Source organism: Sinocyclocheilus grahami, unplaced genomic scaffold, assembly GCF_001515645.1.
Source record: "Sinocyclocheilus grahami isolate Dianchi unplaced genomic scaffold, SAMN03320097.WGS_v1.1 scaffold1204.1, whole genome shotgun sequence".
Taxonomy (NCBI): Eukaryota; Metazoa; Chordata; class Actinopteri; order Cypriniformes; family Cyprinidae; genus Sinocyclocheilus; species Sinocyclocheilus grahami.
This window is the reverse complement of record NW_015506383.1, coordinates 294,276-307,038: the sequence shown is the minus strand read 5'-3', so window position 1 is coordinate 307,038 and position 12,763 is coordinate 294,276. Positions and strand designations below refer to the sequence as shown.

The window sequence follows — 12,763 nt, the reverse complement described above, 5'->3', positions numbered from 1 at the left end:
TTGGACTTGTCTTTTCCACTTAATTTGACACTTTAGAAAGTTAATCAAGTTTGAAGTTGCAGTTTAGTGTCAGCAATATCTTTATATTATCTTATTTGCAAAGATTTGAAATAATTTTGGTTTATTTTTTATTAATTTTTTTAAATCTGGCAACACTGCATCGCAGGCACTTAAACTAATCAAAAAAGGTCATGGTCAGGTTATTGCTGACAGGATAGCACATTCGGTAAGGGAAATGCAAAAAATAACATGATATTATCCATCAGAAACATTATCAATGCTGTCAAAAACAGTAGCATTTAACACTAGTACATAGCTCTAGAACAAGTAGGTTACAGAATGAAATGAAATAGCCTACGCAAACACTTGCCATGAAAAAGTCTATGCTATTTCATTCAGTATAGTAGTAGTAAATTTACAAAAAGTCATGCTAAAAACATTCATAAGAGCACTAGACAAAGTTGTCATCTATATAGCAATGATTGTTAATGAAAACTGTAACATGCATTGTTGCATGATTAATAAACAACTGATACAATTATCCACCCCTAAAGTAAAATATTAACAAATTTTGATGCAATAAATATGGTAAAATTTAACAGTGTTCATCCCTCTGAAACAGAGAAAACATCTTTCAAAAACATATACATGTCTGTCTCTTTTAAAGTGTTTAGTGTATATAATGAGTTGTATCTGTAGGGGTTATTATCGCACAATTGTTTACCCCACCCCGGACCTCACTCATTTTCAAACCCTGGCTATGGCCATGCACTCATGAAATGGTCATCATTGTGTAAATGCAAAACAAATGACTTGTTAAATATCTTTGCAGAAAAGATGCATGAAACCTGTCTAAAACGTATCCTATGTTCATAAATAATATCAAATAGGAAAAATGCTAAACAGATCTTAGCCAGAATGTACACATTCAGGTTTAAAGGTTAACCCAAAAAAGTCAAGGCAATTCAAATTCAGAATGACTAAAAGCATAACACCCCGGTAGACTATTAACAGTAAATGCTTAGTAAAAAAAATTGCATTCTTTACAGGGTTTTGCATTCCACTGTGCTGCTTTTCCATTGTCTTCTCCATGTAAACATGCGCTTTGCAGCTTCTTGCACATGAAACAGAATTCTGAAGACTGCTATTTTTTGTTAATTATTGATATTCACTCTCCAGATAATTTTTTCTGCAATGGTCTGGTTCCAGTCAGATGGAATTTTTTTAAAAATCCAAAATTGCTGAACATTTCGCCAAGGTGGAGATGAAATCTGTCTTGACCCAAGAATTCTCATAATATAAGACACTTGAGTCTGCAACAAGCACTTTAATAGTAATGAGCGATATCATACCTTTGATCGCTGTAGCGCCCCCATCAGGCCGAATGCTGATCTTTGAAAATCTTAAGAATTACAATAAGGTTTAAGCGCAATGCTCTTGATCTCCTAAAAATCTGAAAAATTTACCAGTGATAATTGAAATAATACATTTAACTAGAGAGAGAGAGAGAGAGAGAGAGAGAGAGGGTGAGAGTACTTCTTGAATGTATCTGAGGCCAAAATGTCCATAGACCTTACTGAGCTGAGCGGGGGCAAATACACATGCTGACACTTCACTGTCCCCCAGGGAAAGACAGAGAGATTGAGAGATACAAGGAAAAAGGGAAAGGGGAAAGACTAGGGTGACTTTCTCCATTTTGAGAGACTGTGCGCCAGAAAACACAGAGACAGACATCCAGACTTCTGACCCCCACGGCAGCCCTCAAAGCACTCGAGACTGAGCAGAGCTTTCTTATTGCCCTGAAGGGTATTATAATGGAGAGTTAACTGCTTACGTAAACTGAAAGTGATTATGTTCAAAAACAAAATGTACTGCAAACATGGGGGGGGGTCTTAAAATCATTGAATCGCATACAAAACCAATCAAAAAGAGGCTTAGCAGCAGGTTAGATCAGTCTGATGAATTATTTCTTGAAATGAATTCTTTAGAATGGTTACTGAATTAACATCTGTTTCACTTACTGAAATTATTATATATTTTTTTGTATGTACATTAATACATACATTTCTGAACATTTAATATATTAATGTATTTAATGCAAAGTCTAAGACTGCATTTATTCAATCAAAAATACAGTAAAACAGAAATATTACTGCAATATATATTTTTTTCTTTTGTAATGTTGAAATTTCAAGTGATGCAAATTTTCAGCAGCCACTACTTCAGTCTTCAGTGTTGTATGATCATTCAGAAATCATTCTATTATGTTGATTTGCTGCTCACTTTTTTTTGTTGAAAAATGTTATTCGTTTTTAAGGAATCCTTGATGCATTTTTTTAAAGATTCTTTGATGAATAGAATGTTCAAAAGAACCAAATTAACTTAAAATATAAATGGTTTGTAACATTATAAATGCTTTTACTGTCACTTTTGACCAATGTAAAGTTTTCTTACTGAGTAAAATATTAAATAAAAGTCTAAAAAAAAAGACCCTACATTTTTTAACGGTAGTGCATGTGATTCAAAATAATCTCCGACTGATTGTCCAATGTGCCATTAAAGATTTAAGACAGATAAATATTGAATAAATCGTGAACTAACTCCCCAGCTGTCCTTCACTGGGTCTGTTATGAGTCATAATGTAATTTTGTTTATCCAACCAAGTTCAGCCTCCTGCCCTTTCACCAGCAGACAACCCGAGCTAAGGTCAGGCAGTCACAGAATCAGAAAAAAATACTTTTTTGCCCTCTTCCTTCCTGTGTAATATTTAATTCTGAAATCAATCTCTACCTCTGTAAATAGCGACATGATGAGGCTTCATCATTTATTAAGGTGCTGCCTGTTCTCTACAGTCACTCTGTCTTCAATATTTCTGTGCAAACCTGCGAGTCTCTTCCTCACACACGTCTAAAGTAGTCAGATGTCACGAGCTGCGCGGGCCGTCCTCTCTCAATAAAAGATGAGCTGCCTCTCATGAGAGAGATTCAGCGCGTGGCGTCTCCCGCCGTGCTGAGTCAAGTCAGACAAACAACATGGGGGTCTCATCAAACACCGTTCCAATATATCTCCACACAGCAAATTTGCAGAGACGTAGTAGATGGAAGATAGACAGCATCGCACTTTTAGATAAAGCCCTTGTGGTTACCGAGAAAGACTGACAGAGACAGAGATTGTGTCACAGGTGGTAACCCTAGCAAAACCAATGTCTTATTCTCTTATTTTCTCTCCAAATCACTTTCGCTGATATCCCACAGGACCTCAGGCAGTGCCGCCCAATGCTGCACATCTCTGAGCGCTGCTCTCTGCTGTTTACCGGCTGCCTAAATCCTCTCTCTCTCTGCAACTTTCTGTACCTAAAAGCCTCCTGTTCCCTGTCCACCCCTTATATTTTCCCAGCTGTTTTAACAGTGAAAGATTGATTACTTTGACAGAGGTAGTGATTACCGTGCTGGCAGTCTCAGTGGGCTTCCAGAGTGAATATTTACCTGGGAGAAATTCAATCAGTCAGGCTAATGCCATTCACCCCCTACTTTAATCTGCTCCAGGATTCAATTAGAGATCGACTCCACCTACCTGTGGGCGTCATTTTAGTCGCTGAGGTGAAAGGGGAGGAAAAAGCGAAATGGTTTCTTGAAGTGTACAGTATTAGAAAGCAGCAGCAAACAGTGTTTGTGGTGTATATGATCGGTTATGTGTGCATGTGCACGAACCGTCATCTAAAGTGCAATTGCTTGTAGACTTCACTAATTGTGCTAATTGTAAATGGCCTCAGATGCAGATCCTTAATGGATTTTCCTTGTGTTTTTCTTGGGTTCTTCCACCTGACTGAGCCATGCCTGAGTGCATTATCTTCACATAGCATAAGCAGAGCTGACTAATTACAATGATGTTCAAAATTTCAAAGCCAATTGTGTAAAAAAAAAGTATCAGAGCTTAATTGCTTTTGCCAGCACAGGTGTTATAATGTCCAAAACTTTTCTATTATTTTCTTTTTCAGCTCAAAAACCACATAAAGTAACTGCATCAATATGTGATTTAAGAACAAGAATAACTAAATATATAAGTACAATGCTAAATAAAAGTACAATGGTATGCAAATAAAAAGAAGGTGAAAAAAAGAATATATAATAATAGAAGAGGGTACACAAACAATGATGAATTGTGATTTATTTGCTATTCTGGGTAACACTTTATTTTAAGGTGTGTAACCTTGTTACACGTTACATGTACTAACTATTATAATAACAATAAATTATGCATAACTACATGCAAGTAGCCCAAAGCCAAAGCCAAACCCTAATCCTAACCCTAACCATATAGTAAGTACATGTAGTTATTTAATATTACTCAATACTTAAATGTATAATTACACTGTAACAAGGACACCTTAAAATAAAGTGTAAGCCAATTCAGTGATTTTTTATTAATCAATTTACAACTTTGATTAATATATAATGTCATTACTGACAAAACACCTAAGTATATTAAAGCTTATATCTAAGTAGCATATTGTAAAACCAGGTGTTTTGGGACAATGGTTTGTAGGTGCTGTTTATTATTTCAAGCACTAGATGGCAGTAAAGTGACCTGTTAAGAAAAGCTTACCTATTTTCAGTACATATTGAAACCCTCATTGCATCAGACAGAACTTTTCACCATCACTAACTATTGTTTTTGCCTTTCAGGTCCGTCTCTGGTAGGTGTGGTGAGAAAAGACTGGGCATCTCAAACTAGTATCGCCCTCTCCTGGCAGGAAACTGAGCAGCCACATGCTGTCATCCTGGACTACGAGATCAAGTATTATGAAAAGGTTACTCACCAGCATCGTTTTTAAATCATTAAAAGCTTCTCAGAGGTGGCATTTACACATCAATCATATCCGTATAATTTACTTATACTTTACTTTATTGCTGGCATACTTTACTCAGATTTGTATGTGTCAGTATTGTCTTTATTTATCATGATTTTGAGTAGGCGAAGAGCAGCCTAAACTCAGATGTGTAAAGATGCCTTAAAACTGAAAACATCAGTTACATAATGAACAGTATGCTAAATGAAGAATCTTGTTTTCTTTCTACCTTTATATTTATAGGAACAGGAACAGTTAAGTTACTCCTCTACACGCACAAAGTCTCCGAGCGTGATAGTGGCCGGACTAAAGCCCTCCACGGTTTATGCTTTCCACGTGCGTGCTCGTTCCCTCGTCGGCTTCAGCAGTTACAGCCCCAAGTTTGAATTCGCCACAGGAGACGAGAGTAAGGGTTTCTCTAAAAATGCCTCATTTCAATACCTGTTAGCCTAAAACACTGTAGTTGTGCTTAATTTTCTGAGATGGTGGTCATAACCACGTCATAACGAGTTTTAAACAGATGTTAGAAGGGAACATTATATGTTTATTGTCATTGACTTCAAGTGCTGTGTGATTTCAGTTCTGCTTTTTGGCTTACCTTAGTGCACCGTATGTATTTAAAGACCCACCAACCATTCTCCTGGCATTAAATCTATTTCTGAGACTGATAGAAGCCCCACTGACCGACCGAATGTAAACTTGAAAGTGACTTCATTGTTTTGTGCTTCTTTCTCTTTCTTTCTCCATCTCTTGCTCTTTCATGTGCACACACACACACACACACTTTCACTATGTCAGACTCTGAGGAGGCAGCTGATCAGGGCCAGGTGTTGGTGATTGTTACAGCCACAGTGGGGGGCTTCTCTCTCCTCGTCATTCTCACCCTCTTCCTTCTCATCACTGGCAGGTAATAAGGGAGCAAATAATAATGGGGCAGGTAAATATGCTCCAGGATAGATGAACAGATGTTGTGTTTATATGCATTTGCTATCTATCTATCTATCTATCTATCTATCTATCTATCTATCTATCTATCTATCTATCTATCTATCTATCTATCTATCTATCTATCTATCTATCTATCTATCTATCTATCATCTCTGTCTGTCTGTCTGTGGATGTCATGGATATGTCTTTTCTTTCATTCACTCATTTACCCTTAATTTAGCTCCTTGCTTATCCAGCCATCTCCTAATAGGCCTGTAGGCCACGGAGCACCTTCCTATTTTCCGATTGGCTGAGCCATGTCGCTGCCTAATTAGTCGGAATGCTGCAGCCTCCCGGCAGCGGCCGTGTCTGCTGCCATGAAATGGCCTGCTGTGAGACTGACAGCAAGCTTAAACATGCCACACAGTCCTGCGATTCGCAATATCAGCATGTGCAGCGCGCTGTGTGAAACCTCACTCAGCCAGCCCCTGTGCCATCACATCCTTGCACAGCTGCAGGGGCTGATGGCACCGTGTTCAGCTGCTTGTGCAGATTTGCAGGGAGGCTGTTGTGAGCAGCTCTCAAATAAATCAAGAGCTCTTGATGACGGACAGAATCAGTGTCTTAACTTCTCGAAAAAAATAAATTAATTTACAATTGATCACTCTTGAGTTGATTTCCCTGGAGGAGCATTAGTTTCATTTCAACATTTGAGGAGCTGTTCAGCCATGTGTCTTGAGTCTTTCTGGTTACCGATCATGATTCAGCACTGTGGACAGGGACACTGGCTTCAGAACCACTGACAGCGCTGAAGTCTAATTGTGTTATGTAACGTACATCAACAAAACCATTGATCAATTACATTTCTTTTTATTTGAACAGGTGTCAGTGGTACATAAAATCTAAGATAAAGTCAGAAGACAAAAAAAGAACACAGTATCAAAATGGGCATGGTATGAGACCTTAATTACACACTCACTCACATACTGTATATTCATATTTTAAATGTATTCAGGAGAAAAAAAAATACAGATTTCAACCTTTGACATGTTTTTTATAGTGCCATTCCCAGGATTAAAGACTTACATTGACCCGGACACTTATGAGGACCCCTCACAGGCCATTCATGAGTTTGCCAAGGAAATCGATCCATCTCGTATCCGAATCGAAAGAGTCATCGGAGCAGGTCAGAGCTCTTTTTATAGCTCACTTCAGTCTGATACTCAGTAGCCCATAATCTACTCCTGCTATTTCTGCAGCAAGATATAAAATGAAAATGTGTCATGAGTTAAAAATAAATTGGTTAGAAGACAAAGTTCTTAAAAAATGTTTAAAAAAAAACTGCTTCAGATTTCTTCTCTCCTTTAGTCTCTAGATCTAGGCTCTGGTTTTTCTTATGTGTCGAATTAAAATATATTTCAGATCATTGTCACAGTTAGGCTCTTAAATGCCTCTCTGAAAATCACTTTGTTATTCTCAGAAGACAAAATTATTAGAATCTAATCTTCAGTGAGGTAAGTAGGAAATAATTCAATGTGAAATCATTGCCACAAGGAGAACCCTTGTAAAGAGACTTGTGAACTTTGATATAGTTTGACTGCCACCTAGTGTTTAGTAAATACAAATGCAAGCAGTAACCCTAAATGTTATGACAGTGAATATGGACTCGAGTGTATTCTGCAGGCGAGTTTGGGGAGGTGTGCAGTGGCCGGCTCCGTATCCCAGGAAAAAAGGAAATTCCTGTGGCTATAAAGACCCTGAAGGGGGGATACACTGAGCGTCAGAGACGGGATTTCCTGCGAGAGGCGAGCATCATGGGACAGTTTGATAATCCTAACATCATCAGACTGGAGGGTGTGGTTACAAAGAGTAAGAAACGTTTTGCTTTCTTTTTGCCTTCTGAAGATTTAAACAGCTGTATAATATATCCATGATAATACCATTCAAATGTCTGAGGTCAGCCAGGTCTTTTTTGAAAGAAGTCTCGTATGCTCACAGAGGTTGCATTTATTTGATCATAATACAGTAAAAACAGTAATAATGTGAATTATTATTACAATTGAAAATAACTTTTATGAATTTGAATATGTTTTCAAATGTAATTGATTCCTGTGATGGCAAAGCTGAATTTTCAGCAGCCATTACTCCAGACTTCAGCGTCTAATGATCGTTCAGAAATCATTCTAATATGTTGATTTTCTGCTTGAGAAAGATTTCTGAGTATCAATGTTTTCAAGTATCAATCAGTTTAATATTTTTTTATGGAATCCATAATACTTTTTTTTTCTTTCATGATTATTTGATGAATAGAACGTTCAAAAGAACAGCATTTATTTAAAAAAGTATTTTGTAACATGAATGTCATTGTTACTTTTGATCAATTGATCAATTAATGCATCCTTACTGAATAAAAATTATAATTTCTTTCAAAAAAAGTGTTACTTAGCCTACACTTTTGAACAGTGATGTGATACCCTTCAGTAATGAGTTTAATGCAGCTCTATGTCTGAATAGCACGGCAGGGCATAAACAAATAAATGCATAAATAAAACATAAGGAAATCGTGAAGTATTGCTATTGATCATTGAGGATGCGAACTGTCTGAATGAAACTGATTACAGAATAACTTGGATCATCATCAGCCAAAAGCGTTTTTCTCTCTGCAAGAAAAACGTTCAAAAGAACAGCATTTATTTAAAAAAGTATTTTGTAACATGAATGTCATTGTTACTTTTGATCAATTGATCAATTAATGCATCCTTACTGAATAAAAATTATAATTTCTTTCAAAAAAAGTGTTACTTAGCCTACACTTTTGAACAGTGATGTGATACCCTTCAGTAATGAGTTTAATGCAGCTCTATGTCTGAATAGCACGGCAGGGCATAAACAAATAAATGCATAAATAAAACATAAGGAAATCGTGAAGTATTGCTATTGATCATTGAGGATGCGAACTGTCTGAATGAAACTGATTACAGAATAACTTGGATCATCATCAGCCAAAAGCGTTGTTTCAAACATGTTTCTCCGCCAAGTTTGATACACTCACAGCTTCGGTCTGACATGCAGACAATCACTGATTTCACGCTATAAATCAAACTACCTGCAACCTCCAGAAGAAAAAAAAAAGAAGAAACTGTCAGTGTATGATTCTAGAGTTATGTCATGTCTTTCATCTATTTGGAACTACCATGCTTCTATAGATTAACTAAGGCGGTTTGGAGAAGTTAATTAAAATGATAGAGGTACTACAGATGTTACTGTAGCAACATTATACACTAATTTCATAGAAACTAAGCACTGATAATGAAGGAAAAAGTGAACTTTTGGGTTTGACTTGTAGTCATGCAAAGACACAGTCGAGTAATGTGGCAATGTCTGTCCCATTTCCCTCTGTTTCTTTCTGTATAACCTAGTCCATTACTTACAGGTGTCCTGTTTTCCTCTTTGTAGGTCGGCCTGTGATGATAGTGGTGGAATACATGGAGAATGGCTCCTTGGACTCTTTTCTGAGGGTATACAAGAACTCAATTCATTACAATGGCACACCACACCTGACATTGCTCATAAACATGACCTATCCAGAGAGAGCATTTTCTCATTTGCCAGCAGATAGTTGATATGAAATGCTTTTAGAAAGTTGACATGTCATGCGGTGTGACAGTCTAAAACAGTGGTTCTCAACCAGGGGGCTGGGGTCCATTTGGGGTCTGCAGCAAACAAAAAACAAGCAATAAAATAATCCAAAATGACTAAAAATTCAGATATTTTGGTAATACTTTAGTATAGGGACCAATTAACTAGTTACTTATTAGCAAGCCTATTATTAAAGGGACAGTTTACCTAAAAATGTCATTAAATAAAATTCTGTCATTAATTACTCACCCTCATGTTGTTCCAAACCCATAAGACCTTCGTTCATCTTCAGAACACAAATTAAGGTATTTTTGATGGAATCTGAGAGCTCTCTGACCCTCTATAGACGGCAAGGATCCTTACAAGATCAAGGTCCAGAAACATAGCAAGGAGATCGGTAAAGTAATCCATGTGACATCAGGGGTTCAACCATAATTTTAGAAGCTACGAGAATACTTTTTGTATCCAAAGTCCAAAGTCATCAATTGGACTTAAAGTCATTTGTAACTAAACTGTTCTCTTTAGATTAAAAAAAAAAAAAGTTATACAAGTCATTAGTTCAGTTATTGGACTACATTGGTTACTGTATATAGTAGATCGGTAACACTTTAGAATAGGAAACACTTATTCACTATTAACTACGACTTTTTCCTCAATAAATTCCTAATTTGCTGCTTATTAATATTTAGTAAGGTAGTTGTTAAGTTTAGGTATTGGGTAGGATTAGGGATGTAGAATAAGGTCATGCAGGATAAGGAATGAATATGTGCTTAATTACTACTAATAATTGGCTAGTAACATAACATTCTAGTAATATGCATGCTAAAAAGCAACTAGTTAAGAGATTTTAAAATAAAGTGTTACCAGTAGATCCACTAACAATGTAATGTAGTGTTGAATAGTAGTGCCTTCAAGAACTGTAAAAAGAATTGAATGTCAAAAAAGGAACCAGGAATTATTTAATTAATTAATTAGTTTGTTTGTTTATTCATTCATTCATTCTTGGTTATCAGCTTTCAACTGATACTGAATTTCCCTGAGAGCCTACTCAATATTTGTTCTTTCCTCAATTTAAAACGAACTACTCAAAGCTATAAGGTTAATAAAAAGAAAAATCATTCTTAGCATCTATGTATTCATCAACTACTATCCAAACACAAGCTTTAAAGGGATAGATTCTGTCATTAATTACTCACACTTATGTTCCAAACCTGTAAGATCTTCGTTCATCTTTGGAACAAAAATTTAAATATTTTTGATGAAATCGAGAGCTTTCTGACCCTGCATTGACAACAACACAACTGACACGTTCAAGGCTCAGAAAGGTAGTAAGGACATCATTAAAATAGTCCACGTGACATCAATGTTCAACCTTAAAGGTGGGGTAAGTGATTTCTGGTAGCCAATGTTGATATTTCAAATCCCCAAAACAAACACTCCCCTACCCCAAAAGGGTCTCGCCCCTATTTTGATAGCTCCACCCCACACATACGTACGCAACCCAGGCAACGATTAGTTCTGTGAATCAAAGCAAAACCAATGTTTCACTGTGTCTACACCGGACGCGAGTGGCACGGCGCGGCAAAATACTATAGAACTCATTATAATCAGTGATGCTGTCTACACTGGATGTGGCGCGACACAACAAATCCCAGACAGAAAACTGCTGCTGCATTCTATTTATGACATATTGACACAAATTTCAAATGATTTTCAATGGTCGCTTTATCGCGTCCAGTGTAGACAGACTTCAGCTGTTGCGGTGTGCCTTGACAACTGTCGCGTCCGGTGCAGACACGGTGTTACTCACCTATCGAGAAGAAATAAAGCAACCTCGGCTTCCGATCGCAGGCCTTCCGCTCCTTGAGTTCTCTCCAGCGCTGGAAAGCTGATCCGATATTTACACTGTCCTACTTCTTGCCTACTTCTTGCCTTATCGTAAGCTTCTTTAGTTCCGCAGACGTTTTTCTCTTTTGTTTTTTATCTGCCATCTCTATCTTTCTGTCGCTCGGCTCGCTAATGTCCGTCCTGTGCACTGAACGTTCTCTCCTCCACATCATGAGTAGACATGCCCCTTACTGCTGATTGGCTACAAGTTTGTTTTGGTTCTTGGGCCGACTCAGTTTTCTAAAGCGTTTTTGAAAAAATACATACCCCACCTTTAATGTTATGAAGCAAATTTTTTGTGTGCAAAGAAAACAAAAATAACAACTTTATTCAACAATTTCTGCTTTCAGGTCTGGTTTAGAGGTGAATATTTGTATTGTTCATTGTGATAAACATCTCTATCCCTTTTTCTTGCCTGTCCTCCTCTTCTCTTCTCTCTTCTTTTGTAGAAGCATGACGGACACTTCACCGTGATCCAGCTGGTTGGTATGCTGCGTGGCATTGCCTCAGGTATGATGTACCTGTCCGACATCGGCTATGTCCACCGGGACCTGGCAGCTCGAAATATTCTAGTGCATGACAACCTGGTGTGTAAGGTGTCGGACTTCGGTCTGTCCAGGGTGCTCGAGGACGACCCGGAGGCAGCTTACACCACCACAGTAAGCCACATGCACCCGCTTCAATATTGGTTCATTTAAATTCAGGGCCGTTCAGAGTTAATAACAATCTGTGCTCTTTAGACAGCCAAAGCTGATCCAGAATCTCTGGAGCTTAGCACTACTCTGCTCGTCGTGTGTTAGTGAATGGGATTGAGTTTATCTAAGCAGTATAACATGAGATTAAGGGCTTACTCTGAGGAGTGATTGAGCAATTTGATTTATAATAAGATGCTAAATGTGTCTGAATACATCTGAACTTTTTGTTACAGGGGTCTGAGTGTGTCATTTTATACACTTATATTCCAAGAAAAGCTCAATTACGACTCATCATTACATAACAAGCAATCTCCTTTGATTGTCTAGGAAATGCAGAGTGATGCTGCTTGCTATTATAATAAAAAGAAAAGATTTTGTTTTGTCAGGGGGGTAAAATCCCCATCCGCTGGACCGCTCCCGAGGCTATTGCCTACAGAAAGTTTTCCTCAGCCAGTGATGCTTGGAGCTACGGTATTGTCATGTGGGAAGTCATGTCATATGGAGAAAGGCCCTACTGGGAGATGTCCAACCAAGATGTGAGTCACTTGGTCTATTCTAATTCTACTAAATTTTTAACAATAGAGTTTTCTAAGGCAGTTTTTCTGGGCAAAATGTATTTCAAATTTTTCTAGGCAAAATATATGTTGTAAACATCATTCAGCATTTTTCAATTTCAGTTTCGTGTAAACCTTCAAATGCTTTATTACAAATATTACATATGTATTTTATATATATATATATATATATATATATATATATATATATA

At 37.3% G+C, this 12,763-nt stretch overlaps 1 protein-coding gene across 1 annotated transcript in view; it reads left to right on the top strand.

The window, feature by feature from the left end:
• Window positions 1-4,685: 4,685 nt before the first annotated feature.
• Window positions 4,686-12,763, top strand: part of LOC107567984 (ephrin type-A receptor 6-like) — a gene marked incomplete at its 5' end in the record, with an annotated part of 12,043 nt that continues 3,965 nt past the window's right edge. The window contains 9 exons of the mRNA XM_016253814.1: window positions 4,686-4,810; window positions 5,093-5,255; window positions 5,648-5,756; window positions 6,659-6,729; window positions 6,837-6,962; window positions 7,460-7,645; window positions 9,233-9,294; window positions 11,752-11,961; window positions 12,384-12,545. Coding sequence (XP_016109300.1) covers window positions 4,686-4,810; window positions 5,093-5,255; window positions 5,648-5,756; window positions 6,659-6,729; window positions 6,837-6,962; window positions 7,460-7,645; window positions 9,233-9,294; window positions 11,752-11,961; window positions 12,384-12,545 — 1,214 coding nt within the window. The remainder of the gene's footprint in view (window positions 4,811-5,092; window positions 5,256-5,647; window positions 5,757-6,658; window positions 6,730-6,836; window positions 6,963-7,459; window positions 7,646-9,232; window positions 9,295-11,751; window positions 11,962-12,383; window positions 12,546-12,763) is intronic.